The sequence below is a fragment of the Vanellus vanellus genome, assembly GCF_965231255.1.
Source record: "Vanellus vanellus genome assembly, chromosome: 28".
NCBI lineage: Eukaryota > Metazoa > Chordata > Aves > Charadriiformes > Charadriidae > Vanellus > Vanellus vanellus.
In genome coordinates this window covers 2,374,911-2,394,867 of record NC_138933.1, presented here as the reverse complement: position 1 = coordinate 2,394,867, position 19,957 = coordinate 2,374,911, and the positions used below count along the sequence as shown (strand labels likewise).

The following is a 19,957-nucleotide window of genomic DNA, read 5'->3' as shown; positions in this document are numbered from 1 at the left end:
GGCGCGAGCCCAGGCGGCCGTGGGAGGCCGAGGGGCGGGGCCTGCGTCTCCCCCACGCGTGACAGCCTCACACAAACAACACGGGAGCGCTTCCTGATAGGAAGAGGCGCTTGTCCATCAGGCAGGATTCGTGAGGGGGCGGGCGGGCGTGACGAGACGGGCCTGTGCTCTGATAGGCTGATAGGCGTGCCTATCAGAGTCGCTACTAAGGCGGGGCTCGTTGTTTCTATGGGCTGGGCGTGCCTCTGGATTGGTCACTGTAGTAACCGAGGGCGGGACCGTGGCTTGTTCCTGCCTGGGTTACACTGATAGGTTGCGGGGGGGGGGGGGGGGGAGGGGCTGGGCGCGAGCGAGGCTGCTGCGGCCTTTTGATGGGTCGGCTCAGCCGTCATTCAGCGATGACGCCACAGGAGTCCCCCGCTCTCGTTGGCTGCCGCCCGCCCCTCGGCGGCCGTTGCCAGGCGGGCGGCGGCGGCGGCGGAAGCGGAAGTCGGCGGCGCGGCCGCGGCGGGAGGGATGAAAGCGGCTCCGGGGCGGCGGTGGTGGTTCCTGGAGGTGTTGGGGCTGCTGCTTCTGCTGCCGCCGTTGGAAGGTGCAGGTGCGTGGGGCGGTGACGGTGTTACGGTGGGGCTTGGGGCGGCCTCTGGGGGCGCGGGTGTCATGTGTCTGGTGGCGGTGGCAGCGGCGGCTTGAGGGGGGACTGGTCCTGGGGCTGGGGGGTCCAGCTCGGGGTTGCTGCCGCCTTCTGGTCCGAGGAGGCCCCGAGCGGAGCCGCGCCGGTCGGCCCGGAGCGGGACAGTGGTTTGGGAGTAGCCGCCTTCCTTCCGTCCCTCTGGGGGTCGGGCCCCTCCCGTGCCGGCAGCCGCCTCCGGGCAGGGTAAGCCCCGACTGTGTGGTGGGGAATGGGGGTTCACGTCGGGGGAGCTGCCCGGTGCCCGCCGGGAGACTCCCTGCCCCACGCAGCCCCAGCTCACGGCAGAGCAGCGGGGACTGAGGAAAGCGCGGCCCCCGACTGTGCTCGGGAGGCCGCCTGTCTCCCTTCCGCTGCCCCAGCAGGTGTCTCGGTGCCTGCCCTGCGGCCTGGGGGTGCGCGCTGCGCCCCGGGGAGCCCCTGAGCATGGGCCACCCTCTCGCAGAGCGCACCCCAGGGCCTGTGGCCTGCTGCTGCGGCAGAGGGTGATGAAGGGACCGGGCTTTTGGTGTCTCGCTGTCCAGATCTGCTGGTCTTGCTGGGCCCTCTGTGGGGTTCAGGAGCCTCCTTCACCTCGGGGGGCAAGTTCATGCAGGAGGTGCACTCAAATTTAGTTTCCCCTGAGACGGGATGGTTCTAGAACAAGGAGTCATGCTGGAAAGGGGAACAGGGGATGAGTTTGTGCTGTTTCTGACAGTCCCAGCAACGGGGTTTTCCCAGAAAGGAACCAGACAGCGTGCTCTGAGGAAAACAGAGGAATTACTTCTATCTTTGTGCACCCAGAGTATGCTTAACAGGGGGAACTCCAGGAAGGAAAAGTGGACCCGTGTCTTTTGGTGGGTGAAGCAGATGGGAACAGGGCCCTCATGTTTCGTCTGCCTTGCTGAATCACTTTCCTCTGCTCTGTATTGCACAGACACCAGGGAGTCAGTCCTCCCACTTCATGAGGGCCATCCATACCATCTCTCAGCTTCTCACCACTTCTGTTACACCAACACGCGCATCCCACAATGGAACGACATATGGACCAGGACACAGGTGAGAGGAGAAGGCAGGTCCTCCTGGGTCTGGCTGGGCTGAGCCCCTCTGGCAGCTGCGGCCATGCCCCTGTTTGCTTCCCCCTCCTGTGCAGATCCGGGTCAACAGCAGCCGGATGATCCGAGTCACCCAGGTGGACAGCGAGGAGGAGTTGGAGAAGTTCAACATGTGGAACGTTGTTTTCTCCTTTCTGAAGGAGAAGCTGAACGACACCAGCATCGATGTGGATCTCTACAGCAACAAAACCTGCCTGAAGGTTGAGCTGCTGGAGGCCGGCACCACATACTGCGTCGTCCTCTTCCGACGTATGTCTCCTCCATAGCAGGGGCTCCTGGGATGGGAAGTGGGTCTGGCTGCGCTGGCACTCTTGAGGGACAACCAGGATATAATTGGTTAAGCTCATGGTCTGAGGGCCAGCAGGGCTGGTCCTTTCTTGGGAAGGAAAATGGGCCTGCAGAGAGAAGCATGTCTTTGTCCATGGGATATAAATTGGGGGAATTTAGGGCAGTTGTTGGAGGTTCACCTGGGACGCTGCCCCTTGCTTGTCCTTGTGACCACATGGCAGGCTGGAGCTTGACCCAGGGGGCACGGTGCCAGGGTTCCTCTCAACCTGGGCTTGTTCTCTTTCCAGGCTTTGACCCTAAGCTGTTCCTGGTTTCCTTCCTGGGCCTGTTGTTGTTCTTCTGTGGAGACATGCTGAGCAGGTGGGTCACCTCCTTTCACCCGTGAGCTGGGAACAAGGAGGGTTGGGTGGGCAGTGCCTGGTCAGCTCTGCAGGCTCGTAGTGGGTTGCTCCCAGTGGGTGTGTTTGTGCACAGGCATCCATGAGCTGTAAAATACCTTGTGCACATGTGTGATCTCTGCAGGAGCCAACTCTTCTACTACTCAGCTGGGATTAGTTTTGGCTTGCTGGCCTCACTGCTCATCCTCGTCTACATGATGTCCAAGGTCATGCCCAAGGTGAGTGCCAGGCTGCCTGGGGATGAGAGACCTCACAGCGTTAGCCCTTCCTACACCTGTACGGTTGTTCTGGTTAGAGTGCTGGAGTACATGGCCTTGTGGTGCTGGGTTGTGGGTCTGGCTTTACATGGAGCAAGGCTCGGCAGCTGCGGGGAAGTACCTATCGCTGCCCACTGCCTGTCTTGAGTCTCCCATCTCCTCTCCTAGAAAAGTCCTGTTTACTTCCTGCTGGTAGGAGGCTGGTCCTTTTCCCTGTACCTGCTTCAGCTGATCTTCAAGAACCTGCGGGAGATCTGCAAGTCCTACTGGCAGTACCTCCTAGGTAGGCGTGAGCCCTTCGGACGTGCTGGTTCACCAGTCTGCGTGTCTCCTATTGGAGCTGCAATGTGCTGGTGGAAAATGCTGAGGCTTCCTGCCTCCCTCGTTGCTGCAGACGCTGCCCCTCATGCTCCTGAGAGAGGCTGGCTGCAGTGTCAGGTTTAACTGCAGCCCTGACACACGCTGCTCAGCCAGGCTGAGCCTGCCACTTCATGCCTGCCTGATCCCTCTGCTCTCCCGCAGGCTACCTGCTGCTCGTTGGCTTTGTGAGCTTCGGCGTGTGCTACAGGTATGGCCCGCTGGAGAATGAGCGCAGCATCAACCTCCTCTCCTGGGCTCTGCAGCTCCTGGGCCTGTTGCTGATGTACTCAGGCATCCAGATCCACCCCATTGCTTTGGCCTTGGTGGTCATTGCCATCTGCACCAAGAACGTGGACTACCCCATGCAGTGGGCCTTCGCTGCCTACAGGTGAGGACCGCAAGCACCATGGCTTGCGTCTGATTCCCAGACATTTCCAGGCCTGGATGAGCTGCTAGATGGAGCCTGTGCCACAGAACCAGGGCATTTTCATTGAGGTTTGGGGCTGGGTTGGGTATAACAGGGGTGTTGTGTCCCTTCTTCCCTGGGGTTTGTGCAGGAGAGTGCCCTGCTCCTCCTCGTGGCTGGGACCCTCCCTCGGGAACGAGGACCAGAGGCCGGAGGGACATGCTCTGCTCCTCCTACTGCCAGCTCTGACCCAGCTGCCCTGGGACCTGGGCTTGCACCGGGGTCCTGCCCTGGCTGGGCGGGCAGTAACTGGTGCTGCTTCGCTGGCAGGAGAATGCAGAGTGCCAGGCTCGGGCCGAGCCCCCCGCGCCTGCTGACGGAGGAGGAGTATCGGGTCCAGGGCGAGGTGGAGACACGCAAGGCCCTCGAGGAGCTTCGAAACTACTGCAGAAGCCCAGACTTCTCTGCCTGGACTGCAGTCTCCCGCATCCAGTCTCCCAAGAGGTAATGTTCCCTGACAGTGTGCTCAGGGTGGCTGACTTCTGTATCTGTGTGCTTCTAAAAGCCTGCGGTTGTTCTGTGCTGTCACCTCTGGCATTAGAGATAGCAACATGGAGGCAGAGAAAGTCTGTGGTGTGTAGAAGCAGGTCGTGCCACCGGGGAAGGACAGATAACACCCAGTCCCGGCACTGAAACACTTCACCCTGGGTGCCGGGGTCTTGCAGGAGGCCGCCAGGCATGCATGCACAACACCCTTCTTTGTGGCTTTTTCCCAGGTTTGCTGACTTTGTGGGCGGTGCCTGTCATGTCACCCCAAACGAGGTTTCTGTCCACGAGCAGGAGTACGGCCTGGGTGGTATCTTCCTTGAGGACCAGCTCTTCGAGGAGGATGATGATGATGACGACTCCTTTGACAGGAATCACATGAGTTACTCCCTGACCCACAACCACCTGGATGCTGATTGAGGTCAGCTGCCCCAGGCCCACGGAGTGAGGGGCAGAACCACCACTGCTTCTTCACTGCCCTGATGCCTGCAGAGCGCAAAGCCCTGTTTGCTGGGGAGAGCTGGCACATCTGTTCCTGGCACCCGTGATCCTGCCCTGAGCTGGGCTGCCGTGACCTCTGTAGCAGAGCCTGGCAGGAGGACAAGGGGGGCTGATGCCTTCATCTTCCCCAGGCAGCTCCTGCCAGGCTGAAGCACGAAAGCTTTTGTCAGTGCAGCCCTGGCTGTTGGCAAGGGAGACGCAGGGAGCTGGTCCCAGCTGGGGACTGCGGGGCAGACAAGGTCTGCACTGCTGACAAAATGTGGGACTGGTCCTGTCTGAAGGTGGACTGGAGCCACCCTGGCTTTTGGTGTGGGTGCTTGTGGGCTCCTAGTGTGTGAATCGTAGGAGCAGGGACCTCCTTCCCAGGCCTGGGTGCTGATTGGGCTCCTGTGAAGACCCTGAGCCCCATCCCTCAGCGCTGCTTCTGTGTCCAGCAGACAGGAGCCCCTTGTCCACACCCTGCTGCCTCTTGGCTGCCGGTTACCCTGGCTGTGCCGGGAATGTCTCTGCCTGCTGGGGTGGGGATGGAGCAAAAGGTCTTACGTACAGGTGCCTGCGAGGGTGATGTGCACGAGAGGAACTTTGGACTTGTCCCACCGGTACCTGCGTGCTCAGCATCTGCCTGCTGCCAGTCTGCCCTGGGGAGGGAACGGGCAGAAGGTGACCTGCTGCTCTTCCTCCTGCTGTTACCAAAGATGCCAGAGGGCTCCAGCTGGTTGGGCTGTGCCTCTGCCTTGGCTTAAATCCTGCATGGATACCAAAAACCCCAGCACCTCCCTGGCAGAGACGTGCCTCGGCTGGCTGCTCCATGTGAATGTCACAGAGCTCAGGAGAGGGCAGCCTGAAGGTCTGTCTGGTGCCTCACACGCTTAGCCCACTCCCCACGGCAGTTGCAGTGTGCTGGAGGCCATATGCTCATCCTCTCCCTCCCCACACCTCTGTGAGGTGGTCCCTGGGCTGAGGATGAGTGTGAATATGCTTCCTCCCACCTGACTCGCTTGGCGGTTAGGTGCTGGCAGCTCCCTGTCCCCTTGAAGCTGGTGCCCTCCACCTTTAACTTGCTGGGGCCTGTCCCTACTGTGCTTCTTTCCTGGCTAGTGTGGATAGGGGATAGGGATGGCCCTGCCTGTGTTCCTGCTCCCTGCACTGGGGAGGGGGCTCTACTCCTCAGCAGCCAGCTCAGCGCTGCCGGTCCTCAACCTTGTGGAAGCACAAAGCTGGAGGGGATGCCCAAATCTATGCAACTTTCTAAGCAATAAAGCTGCCCTCCAGCAGTCTTGCTGCCCCATGGCTGCTCTGCTGCCTGGCTCCCACAGCTCAGCCCATACCTCGCCTGCACTACTGTCGGAGCTTTTGCCGTTGGTTTGATTGTGTCCCAGGTTTAGTCCCCTGCCCTTGCTGCGCTTTCCTCTCTGCTCTGGTGTGAGCATCAGCCTCTGTGAACTGCATCCCTCTGTCCCCTCTGTGTGGTTAATGACATTATATTTTTAATAAAGATGTATTTTGTAGGTAATGAGCCTTGTTTGTCTGTCCCACAATGACCCTAGGGCTTGTCCTCAGCTCTGGCATGTCTGCCCGTAGGAGCTCGCTCTGCCAAGGATGTTGCATGGTTTTTGGGGGACAAGGAATGGGCCTCTGGGTGATAGCTTCCCTGTGGCAGCTGCAGAGCGAGGGTGGGACTGATGGTGCCCAGCGGTCTCTTGCCCTGGCTGGCCTGCAGGCTGGTGTCTTCTCCCTGGGAGCAGCCCTGGGCGCTGCCTGCTCTGCCAGCCCCTGTACCTTGCCCCGGTTTCCTGCAGCCCTGGGAGGAAGCTCCCTTTGTTTGCTTGTCTGCAAGTGATTTTCTCCACTTGTTCCTGCTACGTGCTGCCGGGACAGGGAGGAGAGTGGGGGTAGCCGCCCAGCCACGCTGGGACCCCACAGAGGTCGCGGCAGGTGGGTAGCCTGGGGCTGCTTCCCCGCTGGCTGGTGTGCTTCATGCCTCAGTTTCCCTGCCTGCGAGCGGGCGCAGTGCCCTGAGGGAGGTCCCCTCTGGCCCTCCGCCCCTCCGTGGGCCGGACCTTGCCGGCACCGGGTGCTGGGCTGGGCTGAGCACCGCCGGCTCCCGGGCAGCGCCAGCTGAAGCCACTCCAGGAGGTGCTGCTCTGCTACGGGAGGTGAGTCGTGGACCCCTCTGCTCCCAGCCACTAGCCTGAAGGACCCATGCTCCCCGCACCCCAGGGCTGGCTGGGGCACTGTGTCCCCACAGCCCGCACCTGGGGACACCCCTACCCCAGGGGACCTCCACCCCACGGGGCCTGATGAGCTCTGAGACCCAGCACCACGGGGAGGACTGGGGTGAGCCCAGGGCTGCCCTGGAGCTGGGGAGGGGGGCTCTCGCTCTGGCTCCCACCCATGGGTTCTCACCCTGGGGTCCCACACCCAATAACTCGGGGGTCTCAGTGCCGGTGCCCTGCATGGGGGGAGGCTTCAGAGACCCCCGGAAGGCTCTGCCATCCTCTCTGGAGGCTGTTGCTGGTGGGGCAGTTCCTGATGGAGCGATCTCCATCACCCCATTCGCCCCATCCTTTCCCACCTCCTCACTCGTGAACTTTCCCCGGGCACCGATAAGTGGGGCTGGGTTTACAGCCCTGTGCCCGGGCAGTAAAGTGAGGGTGAAGGTCACCCCAGGGAACACGGCTGCTCCGTAAAAGACAGGTGAGGGACGGGTGGGGCGTGGGGGGGCAAATGCAGCACTGTCTCTTGTGGGAGCTCTTGGGTGCTGCTGGCTGCAGGGCTGTTGGGGGGGCCAGGGCTCCCCATCCCGACCCTGCCTTCTCCCCGCCCCAGCTTCCCCCTGCCCGGAAGGAGGGAGGAAGCGGAGGCTGACTCCGTCCCTGCCCCAAGAATAGGATCCAGGTGTCCATGTTTCCTGGCCGGGCCCCCACTTCCCCCGCAGCAGAGGGCAGGAGGCGTCTTGTTCCCCCCAGAGACTCCTCCATCCCCACCACGGGGTCCTGGGTGCCAGTGTGCCCCAGGAAGGAACCCTCTGTGCTGGTGCGTGGCTGCCTTGTCCCCTGTCCTTGGGGGCTGCCAGCGCTGGTACGGTGCCTGGGGGAACCGGGCACCACAGGCTCAGGGAGCAGCCAAGGTCCCAGCTGCATCCTGCTGGCCGAGGGACACATCCTGCCTTGCCCTGCTCCAGGCTCGGCCGGTGCTTCGAGCCTTGCCGTGTGTCTCAGTGGTCCATGTACCCCGGGTGCTGGGCACCCTGCTCTCCCTGGGGCCCTTCTGTGCCTCTAAGGGCAGGGGGCAGCCCGAGACTCAGGGGTGCAGGGGGTGCTGAGGACCAGGTTGGTGTTTTGGGGAAGGGGCTGCATGTCCATGAGCTGCAGCCCCCCCTCCACTCTGCTCCAGCCACCCCGGAGCCGCCGGCCATGGAAGCCACCACCTCACTGCTGGATGCCGCAGCCGTCGGAGACCTGGTGCTGCTGGACCCGCTCACCGAGGAGTCGCTGCTCTGCACCCTGCAGGAACGCTTCCGCCGCAGCGACATCTACGTGGGCACAGGGCCAGGGAGTCCGGGAGGGGGGGACCAGGCGAGGGTGCAGGGTCTGAGGTGGGGAGCGGGGTACGAGCTCCGGAGTGGGGAGCGCCAGGGTCTGGGCTGAGTCCTCCTGGCCCTGCACCCATGCCGTCCTTCTTACCCGCAGACGTACATCGGGAATGTGGTCATCTCAGTGAACCCCTACCGGTCCCTGCCCATCTACACCCCTGAGAAGGTGCAGGAGTACCACAACTGCAACTTCTTCGCTGTGAAGCCCCACATGTGAGCATGGGGAGCGCGGCAGCCCCAGGGTGCCCCTGGTCCCCCTGGACCTTGCCAAGGACTTCACCCATGGGCAAGCCCAAGGCTTCAGGGTTTGGGGGAGTCCACTCGGGGCAGCCTCACAGCCACAATGGGGGGGGCTCTTGGTGTTTCCTGAAGCCCCGGGACTGCTCCAGCCCCCTTCTAACCCCTCCTCACCCCCAGCTACGCCATCGCTGACGATGCCTACCGCTCACTGCGGGACCGGGACAGAGACCAGTGCATCCTCATCACTGGCGAGAGTGGGGCCGGCAAGACAGGTAGAGCCAGAGCTGCCGCTGGGCACTCGCAGGGCTGTGAGGGGCTCACGGGACCAGTGGCCACGACCCCAGCACCTATGGCCCCTCGCCCGTAGAGGCCAGCAAGCTGGTGATGTCCTACGTGGCGGCCGTCTGCAGCAAAGGGGAGGAGGTGGACAAGGTGAAGGAGCAGCTCCTGCAGTCCAACCCCGTGCTGGAGGGTAAGTGCCCTGTAGCCTGCACCATGCGCCCATCCCTGGGCTCAACACAGCCCCCCCAGCCCATGCTGTAAGCCCATCCTCCTCCCGCAGCCTTTGGAAACGCCAAGACCATCCGCAACGACAACTCCTCCCGATTTGTGAGTGGCTGGGAAACCGAGGCAGTGGAGCCGGGTCCCACACGGCCGGACCCTGCCAGGCCCACGTGGACCCTGATGGGGCAGGAGGCACAGGAGGGGATGGGGCTGTGGGCACGGGAGCAGGGCTGCCACCCCCCACGGCGTCCCCCTGCCCTGACTCCAGCCCCATCCCCAGGGCAAGTACATGGACGTGGAGTTCGACTTCAAAGGGGAGCCCCTGGGAGGGGTCATTAGCAACTGTGAGTACCAATTACCCATCCTGGGGGGTCCCACCTCGCATGCCACGGTGACACTGACCCCTGCCCACAGACCTGCTGGAGAAATCCCGCATTGTCCGGCATGTGAAGGGCGAGAGGAACTTCCACATCTTCTACCAGCTCCTGGCTGGGGGCTCGGCGCAGCTGCTCCGTAGGTCCAGGCCCCCCAGCACAGGGGGTTGGGGGAGTTTGGAGACCCAGCGGGGCCATGACTGAGCCACCTCCTGCCCTCCCTAGAGCAGCTGAAGCTCCGCCAGGACTGCCGGCACTACGGTTACCTGAACCGGGAGAGCTCTGGGCTGCCCGGCGTGGATGATGCAGCCAACTTCCGCACCATGCAGGTACTGCTGGCCGCAGCCTGGGGGGCTGGGGAGCTGTGACACCCCACCTTCCCAAAACACTCCGGGGCTGACTCCATCCCCCTGAGCTGCTCGTGTCTGTCCCCAGGATGCCATGAGGGTCATCGGCTTCTCGCCCGCTGAGGTGACGGCGCTGCTGGAGGTGACGGCCGTGGTGCTCAAGCTGGGCAACGTGCAGCTGAGCAGCAGCTACCAGGCCAGCGGGATGGAGGCCTGCAGCATCGCTGAGCCGCAGGGTAGGGACAAGGATGGGGACAGGCTTGGAGTGGGTTGGGGGGACCCTGCTCGGCCCCTCGGCTCGGCCCCGGCACCGCTGCCTCCCCGCGCAGAGCTGCAGGAGATCTGTGAGCTGATCGGGCTGGACACCAGTGTCCTGGAGCAGGCGCTGTGCTCCCGCACAGTGAAGGCACGGGACGAGATGGTGCTCACCACCCTCAGCGTCCCCCAGGTGAGTGGGACTGTCCCCTGTCGTGGGGGTGATGCCTGGCAGCCCCCCAGGAGCTGGCACAAGCCCTTCGCCCCTCTCCCCAGGGCTACTATGGCCGGGACGCACTGGCCAAGAACATCTACAGCCGCCTCTTCGACTGGCTGGTGAACCGCATCAACACCAGCATCCAGGTGAGCACATGGGGTGACAGGCACCAGTCCCCCTGTCCTGGAAGGGGCCCCAGATCCCATCCCACATGGGGCCAGGACACAGCTCAGCGCCCTGCTGACTCCCCAGGTGAAGCCGGGCAAGCAGAGGAAGGTGATGGGTGTCCTGGACATCTATGGCTTTGAGATCTTCCAGGTGAGCGCAGGGCCCACCCATCCTGCTCCTGGGGGGGCTGGGGATGGCTGGTGGGACACGGAGTGGGGCTGGGGGCTCGGGCACAACCTGCCATGCGGGGCCCTTCTCGCAGGACAACGGCTTTGAGCAGTTCATCATCAACTACTGCAACGAGAAGCTGCAGCAGATCTTCATCCTGATGACCCTGAAGGAGGAGCAGGAGGAATATGTCCGAGAGGTATCCCTGGCCCGTGCCGGTCGGGCTGGATACAACCCCTCTGCCTGTGCCACAGCACAGCCCCCGAGAAGCTTTGACCCCCTGGGGACGGGAAAGTGCTGGAGACAGCCCCACAGCATGTCCCTCCCTTGTCCTGCTCCCTGCCGGGAGCAGATTCAATAGCAGGAAGGGAGGGAGGGATTCGTGATCCCCATCCCTGTGGCCGGACATCCGGTTCCTGCCCCGCATCAGCTGGGGGGGTGTCTGTGGGGCAGGGTCTGTGCACCATGGGTCCATGCGTCTGACCCCTGTCTGCTCCCAGGGCATCCAGTGGACCCCGGTGGAATTTTTCGACAACAGCATCATCTGCAACTTGATCGAGAATGTGAGTTGCCCCCAGTGCTGGGGGCCTGGTTTGGGGTCCCAGTTTCCCCCCCAGCACACCTGGTGTGAGTTGGGGCTGAGCAGAGCCTGGAGCAGCCCTGGTTTGATGGAGCTGCTGCTCGGGGCTGGGGCTGGTTTGGGGTGACACCATCCATCACGGCACAGAGCAAGTGCGGGATCCTGGCCATGCTGGACGAAGAGTGCCTGCGGCCTGGCGTGGTCAATGAGGACACCTTCCTCACCAAGCTGAACCAGCTCTTCGCCACCCACAAGCACTACGAGAGCAAGGAGACACAGAACGCCCGGCGCATCATGGATGCCAGCCTGCCATCGCAATGCTTCCGCATCCACCACTATGCTGGCAAGGTCCGCCAGCAGCCGCAGCCACCCGCTGGCACCCGCAGCCCTGGCCCTGACAGGGGCAGCCGGGACCCCTGGGTCCTCTTCCCAGCTTTGCATGGGCGCTGCGGGGCTGGATGGGGAATGGGCACGGAGACGCTGAACCATAACCCGCCCACCCTCTCCTCCCTTCCCGAGCGCGTCCCCCCGTGCACCCCACTGAGCACTGACCCTGCTCCCACTCCCAGGTGACCTACAACGTGACGGGCTTCATCGAGAAGAACAACGACCTGCTCTTCCGCGACCTCTCACAGGCCATGTGGGCCTCCCAGCACACGCTGCTGCGCTCCCTCTTCCCCGAGGGAGACCCCCAGAAGGTCTCCCTCAAGCTGCCCCCCACTGCCGGCTTCCAGTTCAAGGCCTCTGTGGCGACACTGATGAAGAACCTCTACTCCAAGAACCCCAACTACATCAGGTACCAGCCCCGGGGGAAACCCCGATACCAGCCCTGGCACGAGTGGGACCCCCCCACAGCCCACCACTGCCCTCCCCAGGTGCATCAAGCCCAACGAGACCAAAACGGCAATGCTTTTCACGCCGGAGCTGGTGCTGGCGCAAATCCGGTACCTGGGGCTGATGGAGAATGTGCGGGTGCGGCGGGCGGGCTACGCCTTCCGCCAGCTCTATGGCCCCTTCCTGGAGCGCTACAAGATGCTCAGCCCCCGGACATGGCCCCGCTGGACCAGCGGCCACAGGTACAGGGCTGGGCGCGTCCGGTGGCCCTCCAGTCCGGGGGCTGCTGGGCTCTGACCAGCCTCGTCCCCCACCACGGTGCAGGGAGGGGGCCGAGGTGCTGCTGGCAGACCTGGCATTCCCCCATGAGGAGCTGGCATTCGGCCACACCAAGATCTTCATCCGCTCACCACGCACCGTGAGTCCGGGGATGGAGGAGCCAGGGGGACCCCGCTATGGGGCACTTGGGCTACTGGCAGGGGACAGGGCCTGACCCAGAGCGGGTGCAGCCCCATAAGTCCCCTTGCCCCACGGGCCCCCCACCTCATGGGCAGCCCTGAGCCCATCCTGGGAGCTCCCGGGTGATGCCACGGTTCCTGGCTGGGGGTCCCTGTCCCCGCTCGGCACCCCAGCGCTCGCCCTGGCTGTCCCCAGCTCTTCGACCTGGAGAAGCGGCGCCAGGAGCGTGTGGAACAGCTCGCCACCCTCATCCAGAAGACGTTTCGGGGCTGGCGGTGCCGGACCCAGTACCAGCTGATGCGCAAGAGCCAGATCATCATCTCTGCCTGGTTCCGGTGCCACATGGTGAGAAGGGGGGTCCCGGCCATGCTTCCCTGGCCCATCCTCCCCCCTCGGGCAGAGCCCCCCGGCTCTCCCAAGCTCCCCCCATTCACCCCACCTGTCCCCACCACAGCAAAAGAACAGGTACAAGCAGATGAAGCGGTCGGCGCTGATCATCCAGGCGTACGCGCGGGGCTGGAAGGTGAGGGCCGGGCGCCGCGGGGCTGGCAGCTCTCCTGGCATGGGCAGTGGGGTGGGGGGGGCGTGTGGCGGGGAGGGACGGGGGTCTCCGCGTGCCCCATGGTGGGACCAGACTCATCTCCTCTCCCCATCTTCCATCCTTCTCTCCCGCCTCTCCCCTGCCTCTCTCCCTCTTGCTCCCTTTCTGTGTTGGTGTCTCCCCACCTCGGGTTCCCCCCGGGCTCTCACCCCGCACAGTCTCGCCGGCTCCTCCGGGAGCTGAAGTCCCAGTGCCACCGTCACGCGGCCGCCACCACCATCGCTGCTTACTGGAAAGGGTACCAGGTAACGGGGGCCAGCCCCGCTGCAGGGCCGCGCACTCTGCCCGCTGCCTCTGTCCTGCTTTCTGCACCACTGTGTCCGGGGCTGTCTGTCTGTCCGCCCACCCTGGCTCCTGCCCACCCTGTCAGGCTGGAGCGGCTGTCCTCTCCACTGGGGCTGAACGGGGATGGGGAGAGGATGGACCCCCGTGTCCTGCGGCGGGGGGGGGGGTGGGGGAGGGCTGGCAGCAGGAAAGCAGCGAGGTTCTGCATCCCCACCACCGCTGACGGCCATCTCCGGCAGGTCCGCAGGGCGTACAGGAGGTATTTCCGCACCGGAGCCAGCGCCCGCCTGGCCAACTTCATCTACCGGCGGCTGGTGAGTGGGGCTGGGGGGAAGAGGGGGCACGGCACCTTCCCAGCCCCCCACCCCTGGGGCTGGACCGGGGACCCTCCTGAGCCCCTCTGTGTTGCCACCCCCCTGCAGGTGCAGAAGTTCCTGGTGGGGCTGGTGAGGAACCTCCCGCCGCTGTCAGTGACGGACCGGACCTGGCCCCCCGCGCCATACAAGTTCCTGGCTGATGCCAATCAGGAGCTGAGGAGCATCTTCTACCACTGGAAGGTGGGTGCAGGGGGGGAGACAGGAGGGCAGGGAGAGCTCTGGCTTGGGACTCTGCGTCCCTCCACACTGCCCGCCCCGGTACCGAATCATCCCCTCCCTCGGCAGTGCAAGAAGTACCGGGAGCAGCTGACGCCGCAGCGCAAGGCCCTGCTGCAGGCCAAGCTTCACGCCAGTGAGCTCTTCAAGGACAAGAAGGCGCTCTACTCAAAAAGGTGCCGGGGCTGGTGGGGGCTGGTGGGGGCTGGTGGGGGGGTGGGGGGGTGTGTGTGTGTGCTTGGGGCGGCCCCGGCTGACGGTCCCCTCCCCAGCCTGCAGCAGCCCTTCCAGGGTGAGTACCTGGGGCTGACGCAGAACCCCAAGTACCAGAAGCTCCACGCCGTGGCCAAGGACAAGCTGGTGATGGCCGACAACGTGAGGAAGGTGAACAGAGGCAATGGCAAGGTGAGCCCCGTCCCCATCCCCACTGCACTTGGAGGGGTGCGGGGCTGTGCTGACCCTCCCTCTGCCCGCAGACGGTCCCACGGCTGCTGCTGCTCACCACCGAGCACCTGGTCCTGGCCGACCCCAAAGCCGCCCAACCCAAGACCGTGCTCAGCCTGGGTGACATCCGCAGTGTCTCCGTCACCCGCTTCTCCGATGGCTTCCTGGCCCTGCACCTCAAGGAGGTACCCAGGGAGGGGGGTCCCTGGGGACTTGGGGGGGTCCCTGGCGGGGCTGACACCCCTCCTCCCTCCCCGCAGACCGCCACGAGTGGGGCCAAGGGCGACTTCTTGCTCGTCAGTGACCACCTCATCGAGCTCGTCACCCGCCTGCACCAGACCCTCATGGACGCCACCGCCCAGTCGCTGCCCCTGCACATCACTGACCAGTACGGGGGGGATCGGGGTGTTGGGAGGACAGGGCTACCAAGGGTGGGGCCTGCAGGGCTGCGGGAGCTTTGTGGGGGTGGAGCTTGTGAGGGCGGGGTTCATGGGGTGGGGCATCAGCTGGAAGGTGCTGAGTGGCTGTGGCAGGCAGCCCCTGGGGGGCGGGGGGTGTGAAGGAGGCAGCTCATTGGGTAGGAGGTGGGGTGGGGCTGGGTGGGGCTGGGCGTGTCCCTCACCCCACCGCCCTGCCCCCCCCCCCCTCCAGGTTCTCCACCCGCTTCCAGAAGGGCGACATGGCCATCACCGTGGTGGAGTCAGCCAAGGCAGGCAGCGACATCCCTGTCTGCAAGAAGAGGGGCAGCCACAAGATGGAGGTCCTGGTCCACTGAGGCAACCCCCACCGGGACCCCCACCCATGCACCAGTACCCCCACCCACCCCCCTGTGTCACCACCCCCCCCGGGTCCTCGCACCACCCAGGAATTGCTGCAAACCCATTAAAGAGATGCTCTGGTGTCAGTACCTGGGTGGTGTCGTAGCGGGTGCCCCCCAGTACGGGCAGGGCAGGGGACCCAGTCGTGCTGGAGCCCTAGGACACGGCGCTGCGGTGCTGGAGCAGGGCGGGGGGCAGAGCCCGGCCCCAGGGATGGAGCCCCCCCTGGCCCCCTGCCTTTCCTGCTGCCTGATTGCGGCCGGCGCTCAGCTCGGTGGTGATTGGAAAGGCCCCAAATTGCCACCACTTTTCCCATTAAGTGGGAAAGCAGCTCGCTCTGCCGCAGAGGCAATTTCTGGGCGGCCGCGGCTGGTTGGCACGTGAGGTCCTCAGCACCCGCCTGCCTGCGCTGCTTTGTCCCCATCTCCCCCTGCCCAGGGTCCCCCGCCCCGCTGCAGGACCCCCTGCAGTCCCCACCACACCCCCGAACCCGCAGCCCTCCCCGGGGTGGCACCACGGCTCCCAGGCTGGCGCTGGAGCGGCAGTCAGGGACCGGGGCTGTGGTTGGAGCAGAGCAGGGGGACAGAGAGGAGCCACTGCGTGCACAGCCCTGCAGCCACCACTGCAGCCAATGTTCCACAGGACCTCTGCCAGTCCTGTAGCCCCTGGGAGCCGGGGCCCCTGCACAACCCTCCTAGCGGCCCCCCCTCCCCGCTGCCTTTTCTCTCCTGCACTCATCAAGTTCTCAGAGAGGGTTTTTTTTTTTCCTGTCCCCACACGTCACCCGTGTTACCTTCGGGAGCTGACAACTCCCCATCACATCAGCATCAGCACCAGCTCCCAGGTGGGCCCTGGAGCATCAATACGGTTTGTCATGCACGGGGGGGGCATGTGCGGGCACGCGTGCCGGGGCACTTGGGCAGTGCATGCACATGGCAGGGGGAGGCACGTGCGTGCGCGGGGGCACTTGACGGCGCAGACGTGTCCCAGCTCCGAGGGCTCCCCCCCCTTCCCGCCATGGGCTGTGTCACATCCCAGCGCTGGGACCTTCTTGCCCACTGGCAGCGAGGGGCGAAAGCTGTAAACAAGCCCACTGTAGCCTGGGGCACCGCGGCTCTTCGCGGCTGCATCGTGCTTGGCACCACACAAGTAGGTGTTATTAATTAATTAGGCAGTCTCTGGCCAGGCTCCGATTTAATTAACGTGCCCGGCACTGCAGATGCTGCCCTACCCTGGGCTGCGCTGCCACGTGAGCTGCCGCTGCCGGGCCGCCTTCCCACGGGGCCACTGTGGCTGCCTGTTGCTTGGGCTGAAGTCGATGGCTCTCACTTGTTGGCTGGCATGGTCCCCATTCCCTTGCGTCCCTCCAGTACCCCCCCGACTTTCCTCCCCATCTTCCACCTCCGCACGCCCCAGCCCCCTGTGCGTCCCCCCACCACTCAGTGTGGCCGGGGATGGGGGGATCGGGAGGCAGAATCAAGCTCCTGGGAGGCCAAGTTGGGCTGAGGCCATGGGGGGGGCACCTGGTGCTGGTGGTGCTGGTGCTGTGTGGGTCACAAAGGGGTCTGGGGAAAGGCAGATGAGGCCCATCAGAGTGGGGAGTGCTCCCATGGGACCGGGCAGCCCGGGCACCCCAGAGCGGGGCTGGGGGAGATGGGGAGGGTGTGCAGTACAGAGTGAGTGTGTGTGTGTGGGCACGCACATGCTCATGCGTGCAGTTGAATCCTTGCATGCGTGTGCAGATGAACACGTGTGTGCGTGGTGGGAGCCTGGCTGATCCCTGCCGTGGTGCAAGACCTCCCAAAGCCCAGCTGCAGAGCTACTGCCAGCAGCTGACAGGACTGCTCCCACCGTGCGTGTGCCCACACGTGCCAACGGCTGCGTCGTGCTCGGGTGCGTGTGTCCCCCCATGCCTGCGGCACGAGGAGGGGCCGGGGGCTGTGTGGGCACGCGCCTGTGCGCTGGCCCCCTACCACGGGGCGCTGCGGCATGGTGGGGAGCTGGCATGCCTGCGTGGGCGTGCTGGTGTCGCGGTGTGACTCTGCGTGTGTAACGGGTGCCTGTTGGTGACACGGTGCCTGCGTGGGTGTGAAGCTGCAGGGTGGGGGTGCCACCCCCCCAGCCCCCATTGGCGGCTCTCCTCTCGCCCACCCACGCCGTGCCATGGGCAGAGCCCCTTATTTAACTCCGCACAGCAACCGGCACCCTGGTACTTTGCCTCCCGGCTGAGCCCGTGCAGGGAGAGCCATTGGCGCAGCCTGCAGCCATTGCCCACCTCGCCTTACCGCATCTCCTGCTCTGCGGCCACCAGCGGCAAGGGACACTCTGCCCCCAGCTCCGCTCCAGGTGACACCTGAGGGCTCAGCAGGTCTGTGCCCCCGCAGCACCCGGCCCTGGGGGCGTCCCATGGTTCCTGGGGGGGCTGCTGTGTCCTGTCCTTGTCCAGCTCAGGCTGGAAGGAGGGAGGAGGGAGGAGGGAGGAGGGGGGAGCTGGCGAAGCCACTGGGGAGGGCATGGGCCAGGAGGAGAGATGGGGCAAATTGAATTTGGGAAGTGCATGGGGGAGGGGTGTCTGGAAGCAAGTCTGGGTCTGGGATCTGACTGTCAGCAAGTGTGTGTGTGCAACAGTGCGTGTGTCAGGGGACGTGTGCGTGTGCCAGTGCGTGTGTCTGGGGACACATGTGTGTGCTAACACGGCTGAACGTGCAGGACTGAGTTGGAGCCCGTGTTTGTGATCTCTGTGCCGCGCTCGGTCTCGTGCGTGTGTTTGCACAGTCTGGCTGGTGGGTGACTGCACAAGCGCAGTGGGCACAAGTGGTGGCACGGGACCCCCAGGTTTGCAGTGCAGCTGTGCCCCCTGCGCCCCCCCCCCGCACCTCTGCGGTGTGTCCGCCATAACGTGCCCCCCCCGGCCCCGGTGCAGCCCCCCGTGCAGCCCTCTCCCCAGGACGCCACAGGTTAAGGGGAGGGGTGGGGATTTACTGCCCCGTCCCCCCCGCGCCCCCCCGGGAAGCGGCGCTGTTCCTCCGACCACAGACACGAGGTGGGGTCCCGCCTCCTCCCCCCCCCCCCCCGCGGTCTCCCGTGTCGCTGCTTTCCCTCCCCAGCGCTTGGCCCGGTCCCGGGCTCGTCCCGGGCCGCCCCGCGGAAGGGTCGCTGGCTTGGGGCGGCCCCGGTGCCCCGCCGCTCCGCCGCTGACCGCCCCCCCCAGGGCCCCCCCGAGGATGAGGAGCCGCCCGGTGCTGTCGGCGCTGCTCGTCCTGGCGCTGCCGCTCGCCCTCGCCCGCCGCCCCCCCGCTCCGCCGGACCCCGCGCCCCCCGCACAGGTAGAGCCATCGGGGCGGCACCGGGAGGGGGGAAAAACGGCCCGGGACCTCCCTCCGGGGGAGGACCCCCCACCCCGCTCACCCGCTTCGCCTCCCGCAGGGGGTGTCCGTCCCGGAGCCGCTGCCCTGGAGAGCCCGCGGCAGCCCCGGGGCCGCCTACGCCGCCGCGCTGAGGCTGCTGCGGGAGGAGGACGCCGGTGAGGACCGGGACGGGGGCTGCGGGGGGGGGTGGGGGGTGGGGGTCCGCCCGGTCCCCGCCGGCGCCGCTCAACCAGCTTCGGTCTCTTCCAGGTCCCCCCGCGCCCGCAGCTCCGCAGAAGCGTAAGTCGCGCCCGGTGCCGCCGGCGGCCGCGCAGCCCGTTCCCGCGGCGCTGACGGCGGGTCTCTCCGCAGGGGACATGCACGACTTCTTCGTGGGGCTCATGGGGAAGCGGGCGGCGGAACCCCGGCGGCCGGCGGGGCGGGAGGGCGGCGGACCGTCCCCCCGCTGCTCCCCGGGTCCCCCCGCGGCCGGCGGGGCCCCGCTGCGGGCGGCGTGAGCCGGCGGGGATGGACGGGGCGCGCCCCGCGGCCGCCCCCACCCACGGGGGACCGTGCCCTATGCCCCGGGGAGAGGCACCGGCACCGGGGGCTGCGCTGCCGCGGTGATACCGGCTGCGGGGTCGGGGGGAGGGGGGGCGTCCCAGGCGCGGCGCTGCCCACGGAGCCGTCGTGGGACCCGGCGGTGCCGCAGCCGCGCTGGCAGCTGTACCGACCCACGCACGCGTCCTGCACCCACACGCGTGGACATACTCCTGTACCTCTATACCTACACCTGTATACATCCGCCCGGGCGGGACACGCGCCACGACCGTCTCTGTCTCTTGACTGCGCCCGCGGGGACGCGCCCACGGGGATGGGTCCGTGGGGGCGGCGGGGCGGGGGCCTCCTGCTGGTGGGCTACAGCGACCTGCCCCACACCTCCCCCCCCCCCGTAAACGCAGAGGTGACCGCGTCCGTGTCCGTCTCGGTGTCCCCACCCGCGACCCCCCTGCAGCTGTCCTCCGGTCCGCGGGGGGGCGCTGTGGCGCGGCGGGCGCGCGGGCGGGCGGAAGGCGGCTCCGGCGGCGGCCGGGGCGGGGGGGGGGCGGGTCGGCGCCTTTGTGTGAGCCGAGCCGGGATGGTGCGGGGCGCCGGGCGGGTAAGCAGCGCCGCCGGCCCGCGCCCCCCCGCCGGGCCCCCCGCCGAGCCCCGCGCCCACCCCCCCCGGCCCCCGCCGTGGGCCCATCGCCGCCCTCACGGAGCCCCCCCGGGGCCTCCCGCTGTCCCCCGTGGCCCTTTCCTCCCCCCCCCTCCCCCCCGTGGGTCCCCTCACCGCGACCCCGCGGGCCCCGCGTTGCACGCCCGCCCCCCCCGCCCCGTGGGCCCCCCTCAGCCCCTGCTGCCCCGCGTGGTTCCCCGACCCCCCCCGGGGATCCCTGCCGCCCCCTCTCCCCCCCTTTTCCCCCGGGGCGCATCGGGGATTCCCCGTCCCCCCAGGGGGGGATCTGCCTGCAGGCAGCGGGGCCTGCACCCCCCACCCCTCCGCCCCGGGACCCCCCCCGCCCCCTCTCCCCCCGTCCCGTCCCC

At 66.0% G+C, this 19,957-nt stretch overlaps 3 protein-coding genes across 3 annotated transcripts; all 3 read left to right on the top strand.

Annotated features, from left to right (window-relative positions):
- Positions 1–398: 398 nt before the first annotated feature.
- On the top strand, positions 399–4,460 carry NEMP1 (nuclear envelope integral membrane protein 1; the record flags this gene model as incomplete). The annotated part of the gene is made up of 9 exons (XM_082496490.1): positions 399–489; positions 1,608–1,729; positions 1,824–2,034; positions 2,361–2,433; positions 2,596–2,689; positions 2,897–3,011; positions 3,251–3,476; positions 3,825–3,998; positions 4,271–4,460. The coding sequence occupies 9 exons, from the start codon at positions 399–401 to the stop codon at positions 4,458–4,460; spliced, it is 1,296 nt and encodes a 431-aa protein (XP_082352616.1).
- Positions 4,461–7,957: 3,497 nt separating this feature from the next.
- On the top strand, positions 7,958–14,990 carry MYO1A (myosin IA; the record flags this gene model as incomplete). Its single annotated transcript, XM_082496455.1, has 28 exons — positions 7,958–8,080; positions 8,234–8,349; positions 8,554–8,648; positions 8,744–8,848; positions 8,939–8,985; positions 9,161–9,224; positions 9,295–9,393; positions 9,480–9,583; positions 9,690–9,837; positions 9,931–10,049; positions 10,133–10,219; positions 10,326–10,391; positions 10,504–10,608; positions 10,910–10,972; positions 11,137–11,337; positions 11,559–11,785; positions 11,865–12,065; positions 12,148–12,241; positions 12,478–12,627; positions 12,737–12,805; positions 13,042–13,128; positions 13,408–13,482; positions 13,591–13,725; positions 13,831–13,937; positions 14,034–14,166; positions 14,238–14,390; positions 14,466–14,593; positions 14,857–14,990. 28 exons carry the CDS (start codon positions 7,958–7,960, stop codon positions 14,978–14,980), a joined length of 3,225 nt encoding a protein of 1,074 aa, XP_082352581.1. The 3' UTR covers positions 14,981–14,990.
- A 3,257-nt stretch (positions 14,991–18,247) lies between these two features.
- On the top strand, positions 18,248–18,888 carry TAC3 (tachykinin precursor 3; the record flags this gene model as incomplete). Its single annotated transcript, XM_082496489.1, has 4 exons — positions 18,248–18,349; positions 18,450–18,546; positions 18,641–18,670; positions 18,743–18,888. 4 exons carry the CDS (start codon positions 18,248–18,250, stop codon positions 18,886–18,888), a joined length of 375 nt encoding a protein of 124 aa, XP_082352615.1.
- Positions 18,889–19,957: the final 1,069 nt, after the last annotated feature.